This window comes from Callospermophilus lateralis, unplaced genomic scaffold (genome assembly GCF_048772815.1).
Source record: "Callospermophilus lateralis isolate mCalLat2 unplaced genomic scaffold, mCalLat2.hap1 Scaffold_43, whole genome shotgun sequence".
Classification (NCBI taxonomy): Eukaryota; Metazoa; Chordata; class Mammalia; order Rodentia; family Sciuridae; genus Callospermophilus; species Callospermophilus lateralis.
In genome coordinates this window covers 5,420,065-5,442,622 of record NW_027514380.1, presented here as the reverse complement: position 1 = coordinate 5,442,622, position 22,558 = coordinate 5,420,065, and the positions used below count along the sequence as shown (strand labels likewise).

Here is a 22,558-nt window from a genome sequence, read left to right as displayed (position 1 = left end):
GTAGAAATTTTGATTTAGTAGTGATCACCAACAGATTCAGAGGATTCAATAACAAAAATGGGGGTTGAGATAGAGGGTTCTAGAAAAGATATGTGTAGTAGGACCCTTGGACTTCCACCCTCCAGAACTGAGAGCACTAAATCTCTGTTGTTTATAAGGCACCTTCTTTGAGGCATTCTGATATAGCAGCCCAAATGAACTAAGACAAGGGTGCAGGGGGCCACTCCTGGGTTTGTGGGGTGAGAGGGCTTACTAGAAAAAGCATGTCTAAACTGGGTCCTAAGAGAAAAGTAAGACCTGGCCAGGCACAGCATGATATGTGAGGGAGTCAAAGTCGACCTGAGTGGGCTGTGGGTGTGGCGAGTAGGATGTGGGAAGGATGGTAGTTGTGGGAGTCCAATCTATAGGGTCATAAGCAGAGAACAGATCGCAAAGGGTCTTCAAGCTACTGTCAATAAGTGTGAACTTGAATTGCCTTTAGGGCACAACAAAAAACTTTGTTCTTTATAAATTACTTTGTCTATGGTATTCAGTAATAGCAACAGAAAATGGACTAAGATAATCATGCACACTAAAATTATGAAATGGAAGTCATCAAATGCAGTCATAGAAGTTTGAAGATAAACTTTGACAAAGGAAGGGAGAAAGTTCTCTGAATCAGCTAAAGTGGTTACATGAAATTGTAGAAACTGTTAACATGGTTAAAATTAATAATTTTTACATTTAGGAAATTTTTCACTTTTCAAATTTTGTACATAAAGTAATAATTTATTAATACCTCCTAAACTTTGTTACTTTAAATTTGAACATCTAGATTTATAGAAAATGAAATGGCATTGTGTCTATATTTTCCTAGTACGTCTTGCCATGACGTTGTTCCCTGCTGCCTGGAATTCATCTCAAACATCCCACTATGCCTCATGTCATTCACATTTCATGGGATTCCTCTGTCACTCAGCAAGTTTTCTCCTCCATGCTGGGTCCACTTGAAGTTTGGCTTTGATCATCAGTTTGGCTTGTATTTTGTCTCCCCGTGCATAGCTTTGCCATTAGCTTCACATTCACCCTAGAGTGAAGATCATTCATTCCTTCTTGCTATCTCCACGGTGAGTGCAGTGTGTGGCACACATGGATTCACATAACATTGTTCCATAATGGAAGTAGCATGATGCAGGTGTGTTAGTCAGATGTTCCTAACTGGAAAATTCTGAAAGAGGTTCGTTCGCTGGCTCAGCTGGCTCAGCTGCCTCTGGGGTGTGTGAGGCGTGGAGCCCCCAGGCTGGTGAGGACTGCGACAGGATGCGCTGGTGGCCTTGGAGGGTCCCAGCGGGCGTGCGCGGTGAGGAGGGTCGGCTGCTGCCGCCATGTCCAAGGTAGTGTTCCAGGCTGGGCCTCGGGTGGCGGCAGCCTGCGGGAAGGAGAAGCGCTCCCTTAGAAAGTGGCTGTTCTGGAGCAGCCGGTGGGAGGCGGCGGCAGCCGCCTCTCCTCGCCCTCTTCAGCGCCCCTCTTCGCCCTCTTCCGCTTGATAGGGTGAGCAGCTTCCGAGCAGCGTCCTCAAGACGCTGTCCTCGCTCTTGCACCTTTGCTCCGAGGGCGCCGCGGGACAGTGGCGGCCTCCGCAGCAGCTGCTTCCCGCCCAGGGGCCCAATTGCGCCCATGCCGCTGCCCTGCCCGCCTGGCCCGCCTGGCCCGCCTGCGCCCAGAGCCTGTGCCGGGAGTGGGGGGCTCCGCAACCACCCAACACCTGCTCTGAACACCGCTGCAGCGCCTCAGACACACCCAGTTCTTCCCGAGCACCTGCGCTGGGCCAGTACCCGGGAGGGCAGCCGGAGCCCTCCCTGACCCAAGCAGCCCTCAGGATGCGGCACAAAGTAGCCAGGGCGAGGTCACCGAGCAGCTGGCGCACTGGGACCCTCTGGATCCTAGAGTACACCCCTTAACACAGTTGCAATTTCAAGAGTACTGTGTCAAAGAATGCACTTCAGGATGGGGGAATCCCAGCGTGATACCCAGGAGTCTCTGCTGTGGCTTTTGTACCTCGTTCATAAAGAACTCAATCCTGCTGGAAAGCGGGGGGGGGGGGGGGGGGGGGGGGGGCAGCCTCCTCTGAAGCCTCCATCAGAGAATGATGTCATGCCCATGGGACCATCTTCTCCTGTGTGTACCACTTTTGTACAAGAACTTTTTCAAGCCTAGTACAGATCTTTTTTGACATATCCCCATTATCAGAAACAGAGCAACACTTTGGATCCTTTCCTCTGCATTTCTTTGCCAATTCCTCTAAGCCACACAAGACCTATTTCACTGTAGTGTACCAAGGGGAATGTCCTCATTGCATGAGGATTGCTGTGGCTGTACCACTGTTTGGGACCGTTTCCAGACTTCAGGAAGCAATATCTATGGAAACAAAGATCCTCACTGATCAGATTGTGTTGACAGAAATTTACTATGATGGATTCCTCTTTTCCTTATGTGTTACAGATGACCTGGAGACAGTCAATGAAAGTGAAGGCATTTTTGCTTTAAGAGTCCAGAAATATTTCTGCCTGAAGGAATTCTCAGTCAAAGAAGAATTCACCTAAACAACAATCTCAATTACTTGAAGTTTGGCTTGGATCATCAGAGAATGTTTTCCTCTACACAAACAGCAGCAAAGCAGGGGGAATTGGACCTGCCCACCACCAGAGCAGGCAGTGACAAGATTGTCATGCTGGTGTGTAACTGAGCCTGCACTGGGCAGCAGGGAAGGAGATTTGGACTACCTTTTATGCTGCACTTAGAGAAGACGATAGCATGGGACCTTCTGCAGAAGAAAATTTTGGAGAAGTTGAAGTATTTCCTGAGGCCTACTGTTTGCATTCAAGTGTGTTCGTTCAGTTTGCATGTGGTCAGTTTTGTGGGAATTACATACTTGCTGCACCAGGAGAAACAGCCCCTGTGCCACCCAACAGTAGAAAGGGCATTAAAATCTTGTGGACCAGGTGGCACTGCTCATGAGAAGTTAGTGGTAGGATGGGACAAGGAGACAAAAGTTTCTTATTTGTACACACTGAAGATGATTATATACCAGATGCAGAAAGTGTCTGCCTGCAGAAGGAGGGGCATCATCAACCTCAGACCTGCACTTTTTCCCAGTGTTTCCAACTGTAAGCCAAAGAGGAACGATTGGCCCCAGATGATGCCTGGTGTTGCCCATACTGCAAGCAGCTGCAGAAGGGGAGCATCACGCGGAGCCTGTGCACTCTGCCTGATGTGCTATACACCTCAAGAGATTTCGACAGGAAGGTGACAGGAATGTGAAACTTCAGAACATGATAAAGTTCCCCTTGACTGGCCTGGACATGACTCTTCATGTGGTCAAGAGAAGCCAGAGCAGCTGGAGTTTGCTATCCCATTGGTCCCCATGGAGGAAGCCCTATGGACTCAGGAGGGACCCTTAGGACTACATCTATTACCTGTATGCTTTGTGCAATCACCATGCAAGGGGGGCACTACCCAGCGTACTGGAGGAACTCCATGGCTGGCCTCTGATATTGCTTTAATGACAGTGATGTGCAGCAGCTGTCGGAGGACGAAGTGTGCCCGCAGACAGCCTATATAATCTTCTACCAAAGGTAGATAGCCATCCCGTCATGGTGGGCTAACAGCTCAGTAGCCAGCTTCACAAGTTCTTCCCTGTTCCAGCACTGGGTGAGCTAGCTTCCAGGGAGCAAGCAAGCCAGTGTGACTTCAGCGGCCTCCTCCAGATGAACCTCCCTGGCCTCACTCTTTGATTCCATTGAAATTACCAGGGAAAGGAGTGAAGATGATGGTGGCTTTTCAACGCGGCCATTTGTGAGGAGTGTCCAGAGCCACAGCTTGTCTTCCAGATCATCTGTGACCAGCCCCTTGACTGTTAATGAAAATTGCATGAGAACTTTTTGGTCCCAGTCTGTGAAGCTGCAGATGTGCTCCATTTCTCCTTCCCACCTCTCAGGGTGAAGCCAGATTTAAAGATAGGTAGTCAGTGTAGTTAGGTAAATCAGGTCTAATATTGAGTAAAATTGAAAATGAAGACCATGTAGAGAATGAAGCCTAGGAAAGCAGAGCAGCACTTGGGAAATTGAATTGTTAATGTTCTCAAGGCCCAGAGCCCATCCCAAGGAAATGTGAATGAAGCAGCTCCCAGCAAACAGGGAGATGCTAATACAAAAGTCCTTCCTGGTCAGATTACTCCTTTGGCCGACCTACTCCCCACCCTTTGGGCCTTCCCACCTAAATTCCATCACTGAATGATAAGAGAACAAAGGACAGGAATGCTGACAGAATTGCGGGAAAGCTGAATGAAGACCTTAGTTATAAAAGAGGGAAGACACCCCCCACCCCCACGCCCCCCCTCGTCCACGGATTCCACCTCTTGGGTCCCCTTCTTCCTCTGGGAGAAGTCTTTTCTGCTGTCCTTATTTAAGCTTCTACTTTCCACTCTAAACTTGCCTCAGCGTGCTTCTCTGGTGTTATACTTCAGCATTGGGGAAGCAAGGACTCATCACCAGTAATCAGCGGTAACAAGGGGACTCTCCAGTTCACAGCTTTGCCACCACCTTAGAGAAGATCCGGGAAGCAGTGGATGAAGCCATCCTGGGGAACTTTGTGAGACCCTGTCTCAAAGTAAAAATAGAAAAGACTTGGGGGCTTATCTCAGAGGTAGGACACTTTCTTAGCACATGTGAGGCCCCAACTCAATTCTCAGAACTGAAAAAATAAAATAGATAGACATAAAACTCTGATCTCATAATCCCATGCTTGATCCTGAGATGAGTGTGGCTGTCAGTGATCCCTTAATGTGACAAGAAGGACCTTCTACTGTCACCATATCTCTGGGTCTTCTGTTACAAAGCTTAAAATAGTCTATCCTGTTATCTCCATAAATCATCAATGTCCCTGAATCTCAAAAATTTTTGCCATACTGTGTAGTTTTAATTTGGGTAAATTGAGAATAATGTGGACAACCAGTCATCTTCAGTCTCACCTGGCAACTCACTCATTTGGTTATGTTTTGGGAGTAACATAGACTCTTTTATGTAACAATAGGAAGAACTTACTGTGTTTGCAGTCATTCCTTTTGTCTACAAAGTCCTAGCCACATAAGGATTTTACCTAGTCCACAGGGTAATTCAAAAGTTATAGATCCTACTTTTCCCCCTTTGGACATATGATGCAATGGGGGAACTACTCATCAGATTATGAAAAATCCTCTTTGTTTTTAAAGTTTTTAAAATCTGTTTTTTTTTAAAGAGAGAGAGAGGGAGAGAGAGAGAGAGAGAGAGAGAGAGAGAGAGAGAATTTTAATATTTATTTTTTAGTTATTGGCAGGCACAACATCTTTGTTTGTATGTGGTGCTGAGGATTGAATCCGGGCTGCACGCATGCCAGGCGAGCGCGCTACCGCTTGAGCCACATCCCCAGCCCTAAAATCTGTTTTACCTGTTTTTAAAAAAGCAATTACACATTTGTAGCAATATGACATCTTAACAAATGTATACAAGGTGTAACAATAGGATCATAAAGTCTACTCTGAGTATACAACTCTGTCCTTTGCCACACCTGGGCATGGAGAGGCAGTAAGACCTTGTCATCTGGACCCTTGTGGTGGCTTCAGGAGGTACAGGGAAGCATTCCCTGCTGCACCCAGATGACTTCAGAGCCAGCAATCTCTGGCTCCACTCATTTGCCTCCCTTTCTCTGCTTCCCGCATCATGCTGAGAGCACCCAGACTTCACCTAGAAACCACCCTTTCCCTTGTGTTGGTGCTTCACTCCCATGGCCTCTCACCATGTCCTCTACACACAGATCCCACTGCACATCTTGTTTCCTTTTTCCCACAGACTGTAATAAATATCATCAAGCCTCCATTGGGTGACCCAAAAGGATTCCTGCAGCAGCATATCTGGAGAGACTTGGAGCAGTTAACAAAGAAACTGTGAAAGAGTGCCAACGAGACCACCCATGTGGTCCACCTTGTGCTGCACTGCATTCTCAAATAGCAGCACCCATTCCCTGGCCTGAGTAAGCAAGGAATTAGGGCTGGGCATGACTGCCAAAAGGCCAGGCTCCCTTAGCTCCTGGTGAATGGCACGAGACGAGTTAAAGTGAGCGCTCTGCTCTCCTTATGGGAGCTGGAGGGGCTGCTGTGCTCTTCCACACACCACCTGCCTGGGTGGGGACTGCAGCGCTGATACATGGTGCTTGTGCATGCTGCATTAACCTTGTGCCCTGGGAGCACATGGCTCCCCAGGAGGTGACATGTTGTCCTACTTCTGCTTTCCAGAGATGTCACACTTGTACCCTGACCTAATATGTGTATGTCCAAAAATTGTTACATAAACAAAGGAGGCTACAAAACAATGTCTGCGGAGCTAACTCTTCTTCCCTAAACATTTAAATCCATGCCAAAAGCAAAGGTCTGTGAGGGGACTCTGAGTGGCATTAGGAGGGATTTTTGTTTCTTTTTGCTTACCTGCAAAAATCTTTTAAAACAACCATTGTAGAACAACATTATTTAAAAGCATACAGATAATAGAAGTAGCAATAAAATGTCTGTTACCACCATGAGAGAATCTGTTCCCCTTCAGGTGTGTCTTCATCAGAAAACAGCATTAGCATATACTTCCCATCTTAAAACTGATTTTGCTGAACGTCTCTTGTTCTAGTGTGGTTTCAACAACTCCTGGACCCAGGAGCTCTAAACTGCTGCCAGATCCCCAGAACCACCTCTGCCCACAGGCTTAGGGGCAGCAGTGAGGTGGCTCTGGGTAGTTTTTAGCATCTCTGTGCCCCTTGGCTTTTTAGTTCATGTCCTGTCCTTAGCCATTTGTTTAAGAATACCTTCAAGACCACAGCAGTGGGCTGGAGGGTTATCAGTGACTAAAGTATCTTCACAAGGTCAGGAGACTGGTGTTGGAAGTATCTGGTTAACTTAGGAACATATCACCCCAAAAGAAGGACTATATCTATTAACATTATTCAGTGTTTACTTTATAGATACTGCTGTTTGTTGTGTAACAGAAACTTTTTGATTTTCTTTGTAGGGCATTTAAATTTCAATGCAAGATTGTCAACCATAGGACAGAGAAACAATTAGGGAAAACATTTCAAAGCTCTTCTTCTACCTGAACTGGAGGTAAGTGGTGAGTGGTGGCTGCTCCTTATATCTCTGTCCAGGAGAGTGTTCCCTTCATCTCTGAGAACTATTGGCCCACTGTCCTCAAGAGGGATGTCAGAGACCTCATCTGGAGAAACCCCTCCTTCTGGTATCCTCAGGTGTCTCTCTTGTACTGGTTATAAGTCAGGCCAAGATTATCAGGAGTTCTCACAGGGCAGGTGGGAGCTTGCTCTACACTGCTTTTTACAGTGGGATATGAAAGTAAGAGGCAGAAACTCTCCAGAAATACAACAGCAATCTCTCTGGATTCATTATTGCTCTGCTGAGAACATCACAAAGCTGACTATGCACAGAATGACAGGGAAGTAAAGAAGCGAAATGCAGTGAAATAAATACCCTTGAGTCTTGCTCTATTTGGGGAGGCAAAAAACCTATGAACAAGAAACCCCCCAATTACAGTGACAAATAGCAAAAGCAAGAATCCTGTGTGTGCAGGTAGATTCCTAAGGAGCCATCACGGGGCCATGAGTTGCCCAGTTGTTTGTGGCAATGTCTCACTTGCAAAATGCTGTATTGTTTCTTTATCCAGCATCTAGATAAGACCATTCTGACTGTGAGCATGCTCATTAGCCAGGATGAGCACATCAGTTCCATCCATTTGGTGACAATCTTATATGGTGACCCAGCAAGCTTCTTGCCCCAACTGCCCCAGAAAAATGTGGTTCATTGCTCAAAGATTTGGAGCTTCAGGAAAAAGATCACAGTTGAGTACCTCCAGCACATTGTGAAGCAGAAGAACAACAAGTAGATTGTTCCTATGCTCTGGGAATTCCTGCAGGAGGTGTGTCTGCTTCATGGGCTGTCCCCTTTTCCTAGTAGACTTCCCCTGAGGAGGACTGAGAGGCTTTGTGTCTGGGTTCAAAATCATCATTCTTAGAGGCAGAACCCTAACTAGCCCCATCAGCACTGTGATTCTGAATGGAAAGCCTGTAGTGTGTGTCTCAGGAACAGCACAGAGGTCTTAAGACACATATGCTGAAGTCATAGGTATAACATGCACAGGAGTGAGGTTAGTTGTGATCTATAAGGAACTTGAAGGCCAGGACAGATCACACTGGCCACTCAGCTGTGATGCCTTATCTTCATCCCCAGAAGCTGAGCAGGTAGTCACCAGCAAGTGCCTGCTGAACAGTCAATAATGCAAACGAAAACCAAACCTAGAGCCCTCCCTGTGCCCTGCAGGAAGGAAGCAGTGTGCTTTGTGATGGGGTGGCAGGATGTGGAGTCACAACACCCAGGCCCAGAAAGCGTCTCCAGCTTTTACCCACTTTAGCTCTCCTGGGCCAGATTAGAGGTTCTCACCACCTCCCTCATGGACTATTACCACAGCTGACAGGAAGAAAAATAATTTGGAAATGTCTAGTGCTCACACTAGAAAGAACATCATGTTAGTGTTATGATCTCTTATCAATACATGGTTTCATTTGACTGAGGATTCTTTATCCTGGCTCTTCAGAACAAAACCCCAAATCACACCCGCTACCACTGCAATAGGCCTGAGTCTTTCATTTAAGCAGCCTCACACCCAACAGTGGACACAAGAGTAAATTTTGAAAAATTTTTCCCCAAATTATTTATTTTTATTAACTCATTAGTTGTACATATAATGGGAATTTGTGTGAAATTTCCATGTATACTTATCTGGCTTGTTTTACTTAACATAACATTCTCTAGTTTTATCTGTTTCGCTTAAAATTTCAGGAGTTAATTTATCTTATATAATTTATCATATTCTATTTTGTATATAAACCACATCTTCTTTACTCATTCATCTGCTGATGAGCTTCTAGGCTGATTCCCTGTCTTATTGTGAAGGGTGCCACATAAACATGGGCCTGCAGTACCTCCTTGATATGCTGATTTCCTTTGGAGTGGGGGTAGTTAGATCACATGGTAGATCTTTTTTAGTTTGAGAAACCTCCATACTATTCTCCATTGTAAGGAATTAATTTCCATTTCTACCAAAAATATATTAGATTTCCTTTTTTCCTTCATCTTTACTATTTTATATTTGGGTTCATCTATTTTTGGTTGTGGGGGACTAGTGACAATTAAACACTTCTTGGGGTTTCTAGCAACCAATACTCTACTACTGAGCTACAGCCCCTATCCCCTACTTTTTTTAAAGACAAGGTCTCACTAAGTTGCCTAGACTAGCCTACAACTTGCTGAGGCTGGCCTTGAACTTGTGATCTTCCTGCCTAAGGCTCCTGAGTAGCTGCGATTACACATCTATGTTATTATTATTTTTTTTTAATAAGAGTCATTCTAACTGTAGGGACATGAAATCTCATTATAGTTTTGATTTGCATTTCCTTGATGGCTATTGACATTGAGCATTTTTTTCATATGTTTGATAACCACTTATATTTCTTTTTTTGAAAAGTATCTATTCAGATCATTTGCTCATATTTAAATTGAAATACTTTGATTTTTTTATTGTTAATTTTTTTGAGTTATATATTCTGGGTATTTACCTGCTGACAGGTGAAGAGTTGGCAGCTATTTCTCCCAATCTGTAGGATTTCCCTTCGCTCTGTTGGTTGTTTTCTTTGCTATGCAGAAACTTTTTAATTTGATATAATCCCATTTGTCATTTTGCTCTTACTTCCTTTGGTTTGGGGTCTTATCCAGAAAATTGTTGCCTGAGTCAATATCTTGGAGTGTTTTCCCCATTTTTCTGCTGATAGCTTCAGAAGTCAAGACTCACATCTGGGTCTTTGGTCATTTAGATTTGATTCATGTGTAAAATGAGATATGGGGCCTAGCTCAGTCCTTGAGGCAACTTTTCATTGGAAGAGGGCTAGGACTTGGTCCTCCTCATCCAAATTCCTCATGTGCAGGGCATGAAGATATATGGAGATAGCTCCACTTGAGGAAAGGATGAGATTACCCCTTTCCCATTTGCAAGCTTCAGGGTATAATCATGTAAAACAACCCACTAATCAAATTAAACTACATAGAAAGTCCCCAGCCTGCCCTAAGTCTATACAACCCATATTGTTTCTCAGTTAAATAGAGGAAATGTTACTGAGCTCTCTTTTCTTTTCCAGGAGGCAGAACTGAGACTGGTGTAATCCTGCCTGAGATTTTGGCCCTGCAAAGGGATCTAGTGAAACAATTCCAGAATATTCCATAAGATGAATACTGTTCCATCAGGAGTTTTATTAGCAGTCACAGTTCAGGTATGGCTGCTATCTGCTCCAACAAAAGATCAGGACCATCCATGTTTGGTGGTTCAAAAGAATCATTCAGGCTGGGGCATGAGGGTGGGGCTCAGGTCCTAAGGTAGAACCTGAGGCAAAGAATGCCAAATCCCAGAGACATGACATGAGACACTGCTGTGGTTGGAAAGCACTCCTCATCTCCAGCTTCTTATGCAGCCTCAAACTTGAAACTCAGGCATGCTCCTGAATGTGGGAAGGTGCAGGGTCATGTTCTCGGGAGCACACCTTTTGGTTTTACCCTGGTCAAGGTAGTGGTGGGCAATGTTTTCATGGGGATCTTACCAAGTGTTTTGTTCAACAAATGGGCTAAGGTAGCTATTCCCAACAGGATCATCATTTTCCTGTCCACATGGAATGTGCTGAGGTGATTACTGGAGACCAATGATAAGTAATCTCCTCCACATGACTTTTCCAGCACCCTGCTAATAAAACTGTGTGTATGACTGTGCAACCTGTTGCTGGAGGTGCTACATGAACCAACCACAAAAGTTACCATCTGTCATCTTGAATCTATAAATATGGAATCATAAAGGAGATGAGAGCACTGGAAACATAACAGCCAGGGCCATGTTCTGTGAAGATGGCTGCCCTTGGCTGCTCTCCTCCTTGCCTTCCTCCAGGGTATGACCCAAATGCCTGGTGCAACATCCCTCTTCTTAGGAATGACCTTGTCTTCTAAAGATGAAATCAAGTTACCTAAAGGCTACTTCAACTCTGACTTGGATCTGGACACAGATTTTGAGGTCATGCTTTCCCAGTGTCAGGGCCTGGGTCTCTGCTCAACTTCATTATTCAGCTACTTAATGAATCTACACAATGAAATCATTCACACGGTGGAGAAGTTCTCCAAGGAAAACAATGGGTACTGCATGAACCTAGAACCCCTGCCACCAAGCTGGGCTGCAGAATCCAACCAGCAATAGCTCCTGTCCTCCAAACCCTCTTTCAGCCTTTCTCAACAAAGCTCCATGTTTACAAATGGTTTTCACTTACTCACACTATGAGGGTAGAAGCAGGGCATATGCCTAAAAGCCCTAAGCCCCACATACCTTCCCTGGACAACAACAACTGTATATTATGTCCCTCAGCTATTCCGTGGATGCCTCAGAGGTCACTGACTTGAATGTTGTCAGTTACAAAGTGGAGCAGGACTTGACTCCACTGATTCTCTCCAACTGCCAGTATCAATTGGAGCAAGGCAGGGAGACCTTACACGAATTTGACCATGAGAAGATCAAGCAGCAGATCAGTAGCTGCTTCCTCCAGGGCAAGCCCTGGCTGCCCCTCAAGGTAGGATGGGCTCTCAGCTAAGGATTTGCTTATGTCAGTTATGATCAACCCTTATGAGTTTCAGGGGAAACAGAAGTGACACCAGGGTATTGTCTGTGATATCTCCTCCCTACTGGTGATCTGTAGTCACTTCACGTTCTGTAGGCTGGGAGGTGTCCCAGCTCTCTTCCACATCACCATCACAATCTGCACCTGTTCCCCAGAGTAGCCTCAAGTCTCAGTGAACTGAGTTTCCACAACCAAGAAAACCTTTCACTGATGCTGTCCCTTCAGTTGCATATGCAGTTCATTCCCAGGAACCACCATACAGACCTTCTCCATTCCCTAATCTTCTAACAGTCATGGCCATGGCTTCAGTACAGGGAATACAGCTTTCAGTCCAGCTGCCCAGTGCCAGCAGCACCACTTCATCTTATTTTCCTGTCAGAATGCCAGGATGTAGGAAGCATCTGTGCAGGCACCCCTGGAAAGGAGAAGTCAGGAACCCCCACCCTCAGCCAGTCCACAGCATGCAGACAGTGTTATATGCCCTCTACCACACTCCTCCCTCTGGCATAGAGGCCCTGTAACCTGGCCCCAGCCTGACCTTCCAGCTGTCTACATCTCCTTCCTTCCTTATTGCATCAAAATCTTTGACCTGCATTCTGACTCCCTGAGCACAACGTCACTTCTACACTGTTCCTTCCCATGGCTTCACTCATCATTCCAGGTCCAATCAGGTGTTATACTCAGATGTATTTTTTTTCCTCATTGCCCACAATCAGACTGTCAGTTGTTTCAGTGCAAAATCATTTTTAATTCGTCCTGAGAGTGTCTACCTTGTGCAGAGTCTCTGCTCAGTGTTGCTGGATAGATCACAAATATGCATATTCCATTCCTTCTCCTTCAGTTCTCTTCTGCTTTTGTGGTCCTCAGATACACTATTCTACAGGTCATTATCTGCAAGGCCACTGTAGCCAGGCTGGATTTCTTGTGTTACTGTGTCCAAAGAGTGGGGGTGGAAAAGAGTCATCAGGAGAAAACAAAGCTATATGCCTTTCCCAGGAATAAACTGTCTGGCTTGGTACTTCCACTGAGTCACTGGAAAGAATATATATACATATATCTGTCTTCAGATGAAAGCCTCCACTATGGTTTTAATTTCAAAAATTTTTTTTTTCTTTCCCACCTTAGAGAATACCCATGCTGATATGCAGACATGACAGGAACTTTGAACATCTCTTTATGGACATAAAGAACAAATTTCGCAGGTGATCATGATAAACCCTCACTTGCAGGATGGTTCCATCCACATACATAAGGACAGTCCAGTCCCATTCTGGTGTCTCCTGTGAGCACCAGGCTTTCTGGATCCCTAAGGAATTTAGGGAGCCCAGAGCTCAGAGAGGAAAGTGGGTTGGCTGATCACCAAACTTTCTTGATCAGAACAGACCAACTCCTTGGGGGTTGTTTTCTTATTGATGATATCATGACTAGGTACCAAGATCCAGCAGCAGATCAGCAACTGCTTCAGTTTCTTGTAATCCAATGATGAGATGCTGCAAATGGAAAAGTTCTTCTTTTTGTTGGATCCTCTTTTTAGATCCTCAATGTGGTGTAGGGCATCACAGGGTGAGGCAGAATGTACCAGTTCAGGTTTCTCTGCCTCTTTTTTGTTAAAAGCAGATTCCCATTTGTTACAGTTCTACTCCTATTACCTAATTTAATCTAATTACCTCCCAAATCCCATACAAGGGTTAAATTTCTATCTTTTCAATAACTCACAATGGGGATTAAATTTCAACATGAATTTTGGTGAGACATATGAGCCATAACCATGACTCTACAAATTATTTCCCTATACATTATAAAAACATAACTAAAATCTTCATTAAATAGTGCTACTAGGGCTCAAGTTAATGCCTGGGGTAATGTTTCAAAATCTGAAAGTTCGAAACAGGATTTGAATGTAATAAAATAACAGGAAGAAGTTCACCAATCTACTATCACATGTTCTTCTGTAGATTTAGGAAAATATCTGATATGAACTAATAACAGAGCTTCTGGGCAGAGGCATATGGGGTGAAACATGTTCCTCCAAGGTGAATCCACTGTTACAAACTGCTGTGACATCTATACAGTTTATATTTATTCACATGGAAGAAATGCTATTAAATAATAAAACTTTTGAATGATGTAGGCCTTTGGGGCACTTGTGTAAGAGGCAACTCCCTGATGTTAATGGGAAGCACATAATTCCAAGCTGCAGATAATTGGCTGCAGAAGAAAGAAAATCATGAAACCTTATAAGTTACATGAAGCTCATGGAATTTAGCTTTGAATGAGGGAGGGATGATGGCAATTTTTAAAATAGCATGGCACGTCCAGATTTCTGTTTCAGAGAGATCATTATGACAACAGTGTTGTAGGGGAGGAAAGACTTCAGGTTTTATATCCTGATTGGGACCTGATTTGTGTTTAGGTCAGAAGATGGGACCTATCAGCAGTGTCAGTTTGGGGAGAGAGAACACAATTTCAAAAATATTAAACTTGTCATTCAACAAATAGTTTGTGAATATTTAATAGGAGCAAACAACCATCCTGTGCCTTAAGAGGAAAAATCCAAAGCACTTGGGGCTTGAATGGGTGTATTTGTTGAGGAGAGTTCATAGCAATCTGCTAGCAGGAGGGAAGAAAGGGGGAAGCTTCTTTTGCCTCTGCAGCTTTACAAAGCCAATTCAAGAATATGGATTTTGAATTTGGTCACAAATGAAGAGTCAATTTTGAGAGGCAGACATAGAAGAAAAAGGATGAAACTGGCCCAGAAAACAAAATTGTCTAAGGCCTGGGTGCTCCTGGTCAGAGCCTGTGAAGTCCGCTTATCTAACTCAGAACTGGTGTCCACTGGTGGTAATGGAAGATTCAGTTTATGTCAAGGAATATGCTGGGAAAACCTTTACAAACAAGATAAATCCTTTGAGTTTTATTAAAAATGAGATGAAGAATATGTACTATAGGGAGAATCTAGTCTTATGATTCTACCAAAGAATTTTAATAATTAATTGATTTATTTTTAATGAGAGCATGGATTACTAAAAACATCCATATCTACATTGCCTAATGCTTTCAAATTTCAATCTTAATGGTGACTATATATTTCTTTATTCCTACGATTATATATTCCACCATCCCCCTGTTGAAAATATATTTAATCCTAGCACTCACTTTGTACTTTGCCCGATCTCCTAACATCTATTTTGATATCTATTTTCCTATGTAGTTTCCCAAGTCCATTCTTGTGACTGACTCTTGCTGTGTGCTGATATTCACATTCACTCTCTAACAGAAACCTTACTGTAAAAGGACTATTTGTCCAAATCCTAAATTCACTCTTTATCCTAAACCTACCCTGCAATCCTAACTACTATCTCTATTTCAATGAATGTTCTCTTCTACATTCAATAATCTGAGGTAACAGATCCTATGCCTTGGTATACTGGTTTATATGATATATCTGTGCAGAACTTAACTAAAAACTATGTATTCATATCAAGGGCTCAATGCCTTTCTGTGCTTCAGATCTTACCTAGTTTTCTGTTTTTGTACTTACATTTCACCTATACAGTCTGATAAAGATCCCAGTTTCTCAATGCCAGTATTCTCATCCAGCAGAATGACTCCTAGTCCAAATTGAACATGATATTAACCCTAAGCATACTCTGTTTCCTCAATCTAATTTCTTGTAAGAGCAAGTACAGAGTTGATCTTGCAATACAGGTATGTAGGGGATCCTTCACCTGTTGAGAACCTCAAAGGTAGATGTAGAAATGATCCTTGGAGAAGATGTAGGCAGCTATGTAGGACCTGAGAGGCCTGAAGTTATCTTCCATGGCAAACAACCCGGTCAGGATGAAGGGATGTATCTGAATCAGCCTCTCTATTCTCAATGAAGACAATATGGACCAAACCAGGCCTGTGGGGATAGCTAATGCTGGGCGCTTATGGTATGAATACCTTTATAACTTGTGAAAACATCACAGGAGGATGGGGCAGCCTCCATCTCAAGGGACTCTTGAAAACCACTGTTAAAACAAAGTGGTTTCCAAGGCAGTGACCTCATTTATTTTCTTGAATGAATTGACCTCATTTCACTTTCTTGGTGATGGAACTCTCTTCTTGGGATCCAGGTAGTGAGGCACCCAGAGCCAGTCCCAGTCCTTGTGGGCTCACTTGTTTGGATTTACCAATGTCAGAGTCATTCTTTCTTGGCACCTACTGATGTGGGGATGGCCAAATACCAGGAAAGCTCTGAAGAGGGGCCTTTCCTGAGAAGGAAGGTACTGGCTCATTGCTGGCTCCTGACAGCTTCACAGAGTTGGCCAAGGAGACCAGAGCTGATACAAGACAGGCCACTCTTTGGGAACATAATGTCACCCACTAGTCAGAGAACACTTTGGATAGATGCAGACTAACTCCAGAGTGGTGTATGTGTGTCTTTGTGGTTGTGTGTTTGAATTTGTGATTTTGTCTCATGTTCTGAGAATATGGAGAAAATACAGTTTGTTTGGTTTGGAGTGGACTGTTTACTAATGAGTCCTTTTGCTAAAGGTGAGTGTTTCTATGTCAATGGATCTCACTGTGTGTGTGGTCAAAGACAATAAAAAAAATGCATCATTGGATGTTCCTGTCTAATGGAAAGCTTCCCAGCACTCCTCCTGGTGAATATATGAATGTATTGCTGTTTGCCTTGCAGATAAGCAACACCTACTATGTTCCTAAGTTTCTATATTCTTCCTGAATTTTGGCCACTCTCCAGAAGGGGCTGTGGTTTTGTGTCCAAGATATGTACCATCTCCAAACTCTGTGACATATTTATATACTGGATTGCTGAATGGAATGCCAAGCATCTCATAAAACTCAGAAATCATTGTGACTGGTAAGGCTCTCAGTGGAGAAACCCTGCTTGGCTACATAGCAACCCAAGTAGCATGATCAGGAGCTGTCAGTGCGATAGTGTTCATCATGTGGAAACATCTGTCCCCAGGCTTTTTTCTTACCTATTGATCTGTTCCCCTGAATGTCAGGAAGGTCTTTGCCTCAGGCCACTGCTTTATGAAGCCTTAAGAAAATAATTTCAAAATGGAAATTAAGGGACTTCCCCTGTGGCTCCTTGGTAAGGTGCTCTGTAAGGGGATGTGTCTGAATCAGCCTCTTGCCCATGTTTTAGGCTGTGGCTTAGATTCTGAGCATCCCATAAAACTAAATAAAAATGCCATGTGTCCATCAATAATTAAAATGACAAAATTAAAAGAGTAATTTTGGATGAAGTCTCTCACTTTCCTCTGGTAAGACTCCTGACTTCCTTGAAGTGAGAACAGGGATCCTTTGGGTCAAATAGGTTGTTCCAAGCCCTGCAGTAGCTTGCATAGAGGTGGTTGGTTTTTTCTATGACTCTAGTACACATAAAGAATCTACCCCCAGCAGTCAGTAGGCATCTAATTTGAGAAGCAAAGCAGTATTACCTGCAGGCTCATTTTATCTATCCTGGTTCTCGAGAGGGGTGTCTAGGTCACCATGGCTTTAGGCAAATGAGGGGCATGGGAGCTTACTTTGGACACCATCTAGGACTGCTTTCCATATGGAAACCTCCAGCCAGAATGTTATGATGATTGACTATATGAAAGAAGATGAGGGACTTGTGAGAGCATTTTTGTTGAAATTGTTATCATTTGTGTGGTGGTTGGAAGAGATGACTGGGCCAACCTCAGCTTGATGTCTGGTGTGATTCCCATTAGAGATTGAGTTCTGGAACTGACCTTAGAGAAGTATTGCCATGAATTGTGTTGGGATTTGAGGAGGCCAAGCATGAGATGTGCCCTTGGAAACTGAGATTTAGGCCCAGGGTGGCTTTCCTCCACAGCACTGGGAATCACATGATTTAATTGTGAAAGACTTGTCAGCCATAGTTGTGAACCAAAACACACAGGGACCTCACATTATAGACCCCAACGTGCCTGGCTTCATGTAAACTTTTGGCTGCTTTTTGGGAAGACTTGCCTTTGTGACTTCTTCAGAGCTTTCATTGATAGGAGATTAATCACCACTTACTGTTTTCTAAATGAATCAAAACCTACAGTGCCACCTACTTTATCCTTGAATGATGGCTAGACCAATATCATGAAACTTTTGAAATTCTCATGACCAGGAAGCACTGGGGAATCTTTGAATGTCCTGTTGCTCATCATGACTGAGCCAGACAGTCCCTTATTTAACTGGAATTCATGAAAATGGTGTAGAACAAAGATGCCAGTGAGTTGGAGCCTGCTGGGAACTGGTCCTGGAGCAATGGAGTGCAGCTGTGTGATAAAACATCTGTGGTGGGGACATGTGGATCTGCCATTGGCTTCCAAATGACATTTGACTCACATGGGGAAGACAGCAAACATTTATATGTAAAGGCATCTTGTTGTGGGGAGAGGTTTCAGGGCAATTCCCTGAATCAGTTTTTTCCCTGAAGTGGGAAAGATGTATGGGATAGCAGCCCAGTTGGTGTTTTCTCCTATAGACACTGACTCACCACATTTGACAGAACTCCCTCCAGCACTGTGTCCCAGTTTTTTGTAGAGACAAATGAGTCAAGGCACTGAAGATAGCAGGAAACAGTTTTATTTGGCTTCAGCCAGGTTCAGAGGGCACAGCTTTTGTTGTAATCAATCAATCCTCTGAACCCCATGTTCAGAGAGTTTCAGAGTATTATACCTAGTCTGTAAGGGAAGGGGCTCAGAAGTTCACATAAAAGCAACATTTTCTTTCACTGTTCTGGGCAAATTAACCCTTCAATGACAACACCTGAGAAGGTGAGAGCTTCTTCATTTCTTTCTTCCTCCCCTTGCCAGCTGTTACCTTGGAGCCAATTTGTAACTTATCTTAAAAATGTAGACATCCCTGTGAAGGCCAGTTCAAGGCCAGAGGCCTTGTTTGCACATTTCTTCAAAGTACTCTACTGGATACATTTGGGAAAAACTAGTAAGGGGTTGTCCAGCATCCAGAGTGCTGGTATCTTCTCAGCCAGTTGTCAAGTAAACAGGGTGACACAAAAATAGGAAGTTATCTACATTGAACTCTTTTGCAGAGACACTTTGGCTGACAGTCCCCAATTCAGCCATGGTTAAGAGGGCTTTTCTTTGGAGAAAGGGGGTGTCACTACATTGGGTCCTTTTTTTTCCTTCAGGGAGAAGCTTTTCTGCTGTCATTTAATAAAGCTTCAACTCTCCACTCTAAACTTGCCCTGGCATGCTTCTCTGGTGTTATACTTCAGCATTCAGGGAAGCAAGGCCTCATTACCAGTAAACAGTGGTAACAATAACAGTCAGAGGACAGAGATAATACCAAAAATATAGTTGACATTTAGAATTGAACATAAAAATAATCTTTAGTGATAAGAATTCCTTAATTTGGTACTTTAAAAATAATAACAACCTATTGCCAGGGGGAAAATTTGTGACATATGCAGTCAAGGGGAGAAACAAAGAATGTCCATGTGTTTCTACCCCTTTCAATTCTTTATTCATTCAAATTACTCAATACAACTTTACAGGTTCTTAATGAAGAAAACAACAATTCTTAATAATAGGCACTGCAATGGAGAGAATCAAATAACAGCAAGCAATTCTAGATTAAATAATTCACAGAAAACAATTTTAGATTAATTTTGAGCATTACGAAACATGATAGGCTAGTGACATGACATTTCCTCTTTATGCCAAGTTCAAAAGTCTCAAGCCTTAGGCTTTATGACCTGCAGATCCACATTCACTCAGACAGCAGTGATCAGGTACTGAACCAAAACAGGCTTTTTCTGGTATGGAGTGGATGACCAGTTGAGGAGAGGGTCAGAGGGAGAAGTTGCAGCTCTCACAAAGTCTAGACTAGGTGGTAAAGTTTGAGAACAGTGAGGATCAAAGAGAGAATCAGGAGAATGATGGCAAGTTATGAGATGTCAGTGCAGGTTCTCATCAGCCTCTCCAGCTTGAGTGCATACTTGTTTAGGCTGGCTGAATCCCTGTTTATTAGCTCTATTATTAAACTGAATTTTGTTTTTTTTTACCACCCCTGGCAATTCTTATCAGGTGCCACCAGATTTCTCCTTGATATTTTTTACCCTGGGGTCAGAAACATCTGGTCTGGTGGTCTCCATCTTGATATTCTCACCTTTCACTCTTATCAGGAGAGAAAAGCCTGCCAGAGGCTTTACTCAGTTTATCAGGGTGAGGGGAAGTAATTTGTCTGAGGCCATATTAGAGAGCTCTGTGGGTGTGCCTAGTGATTAATGACCTCTAATAATGGAGTGAGAAACTGATGTGACTCCATTTATGAGAAATCAGCCTCTATCTCAGAGCAAAGACTGTCCAAAGGGGGGAGTTACCCTTGTCCTTGGAAAAACCCAGAGTGCTCCTAGGCACATACCCAACCTGCTGAGTTGTGTCTGTAAATAACTGGATTGATCTTCCATGCTAGGTGACCCTGACTCAGTTACACTAGGTTAGGACCCATAGTCACCCCATAGCAACCACAATCAGTGTGAGACAGGGAAAATACCTGAAATGCCAGGTGACCTTCCCAGTAGTTTGGTGATTGGTAAAATGATTAGGCAACCCTGCAAGTTTATTATATTCACTCTTGCAACCCCTCATAGCCTAAACCAATCAGTTCAAATGTATCCACCACTTGAACTAACAAATCACCCTTACCTGACTTGTTCCTGCCAATGAATGTGCTATTCAATATTAAGAGTTGTTTTTTTTTTTACTTTCCTGTGATGTGAAATGATTGGCTGTGTGATGTTGTGATGCATACAGTATCCCCCAAAATCTCATTAATCCTCACTGAACTAAGGGTCGGGACTCACTCTTGGGACCTCTGCATCTGAAATTGTTGTGAGACCAGGGTTGAGGTTACAATCAACACTGTTGTGTGATTGCATCAGTTTTGGATCCTGGAGGTTTATTGGGGTCCCATGAATCTGGCATTACAGGAGTTGCTTAGGCTCAGACCTAAGGCCATTCTCATACAACCCCTTTCACCTTGACAACTCTTCTGCAGATAAACAGAAGCCATACACATAACTCCTGTCTTCATAAACTTGATCTCTTGAGTCCAGTGTCATTTCAAGTTCTGGGTCCAAAAAAGACATATTTATTTTCCCTGATGTATTCAATAAAGCACAAGGAAGTCTTAGAAATAGCTTGGAAGTATAAAAATGTTATACTGCAAAACTTCATGAACTTTCATATTGCTTGGTGTGTGTAACTGACCAATATGTGAAAGTCCTTGGGGATAGGTGAAAAATATATTATGAATATAATAGGGATAACTCTTGAGATTTTTTTTTTTTTGCTTACTGTATACACATCCAGAGGCCAAATGAGGATTTTTATTAGAGGTTATGTCTCAAAGAAGAGATAATGATCACAAAGGAATAAATTAACCTAGAGATTATGAAATAAATCTAATATATATTTGATTAAAATTGAGGACACATATGGGCATGGCAAATAGTTTGCTGAATCATTTCAATTACAGTTCTTTAGTTAGTATAATGTTTTGTTTACTATCTGCATTAGAGACATCATTGCAATTCAGGAAAACAGTGTTAATTCTAGCACTGAATTTATCAAATTTTTTTTACTTTGATATATTACTTATTGCCATAGGATCTCTTGTTCTTCAATGTATATATTTATAAATTTACACATTCTAGAAGGTTTTAGGAAGATAAAATAAAATATGTATTAAAAGAGTAGTTTAAAAAGGTCTTTAAAATTAAAGTAAAATTGCTATGATTATTACACAGTATTTCCTTTTTAAGAATGTATTAGCCAGCAAAATGTATGTAACAATAACATAATAACAAAATATGGTAAAAAACAAATAAATACAAATTAATAAATCTTATATGATTTATTTTATAATAATATTGGAAAAATATACTCAGAGGTAAAAATAAACATTTAAATAATGATACATGTACATGTACATTTTTATTAAGGTATAGTGAAATATATCTATTCTTGTAATATCCTTTTGTTCATGAAAGCATCATAAATATTATTATCAAATATTATTGTATCTGTAAAAAAATTAAAAATCCAAATTTTACATATCTCAGTAAATAAATAGCTTTTAGTGACTGAATTTTTTTTTATCTGTTTTGTGAAACACAAATACTCAGTAAAATATGCTCTGAAGCAAACCTCAATTTGAGGAGTACTTAGAGTGGTTTTACCATGAGATTAAATTAAAATGCTTTTGATACCCAAACAAATACTCTGAAGTTTTTACTCTTAACAAAATACATAAGAAAGAGTACAGCAATTCTATCTCTGAGTAATGCAAGCATAAGAGAAAGATGATAAGAATATTAAGTAAGCCTCAAAAATCTGAGGATCATGAAATAAATAAATTCTTGGCAAGAAAATATCTTGAATCAATTTTGATGTAAAGTTAAAAATAATAAGCATTCTAATTTACCAAATCTTAATGATTTACTATGTTAGAGAAAAGAAATCTTGATTCCAAGCAAAGACTTGAGAAATGGGTGTGCCAACAAAGTTTAACCTCAGAAAATTTTATACATCCCCTGTGTCTGTCCATGTGTCTCTCACTTGTCTTTCCATTGTGACACCAAAAACAAAAACAATGAAGAATAAATTTTGGAGTAATTATACTTAGGTGTTAAAACAGTTAAAGAAAAATTTTAGCTCTATATTCTCTTGGTTTTATTCTCACCATTGGATTTCTCCCCACTGAAATTAAGGTTTCATCACATGAGAAGAACATCACATAATCTTTTACCCTTCCC

At 42.3% G+C, this 22,558-nt stretch overlaps 1 protein-coding gene and 1 pseudogene across 1 annotated transcript in view; both read left to right on the top strand.

The window, feature by feature from the left end:
* Nucleotides 1–1,364: 1,364 nt before the first annotated feature.
* On the top strand, nt 1,365–11,351 carry LOC143389067 (ubiquitin carboxyl-terminal hydrolase 31-like; annotated as a pseudogene).
* Nucleotides 11,352–11,505: 154 nt separating this feature from the next.
* The window catches only part of LOC143389066 (uncharacterized), a 41,169-nt gene continuing 30,116 nt past the window's right edge, over nt 11,506–22,558 (top strand). The window contains exon 1 of the mRNA XM_076842386.1: nt 11,506–11,718. Coding sequence (XP_076698501.1) covers nt 11,506–11,718 — 213 coding nt within the window. The remainder of the gene's footprint in view (nt 11,719–22,558) is intronic.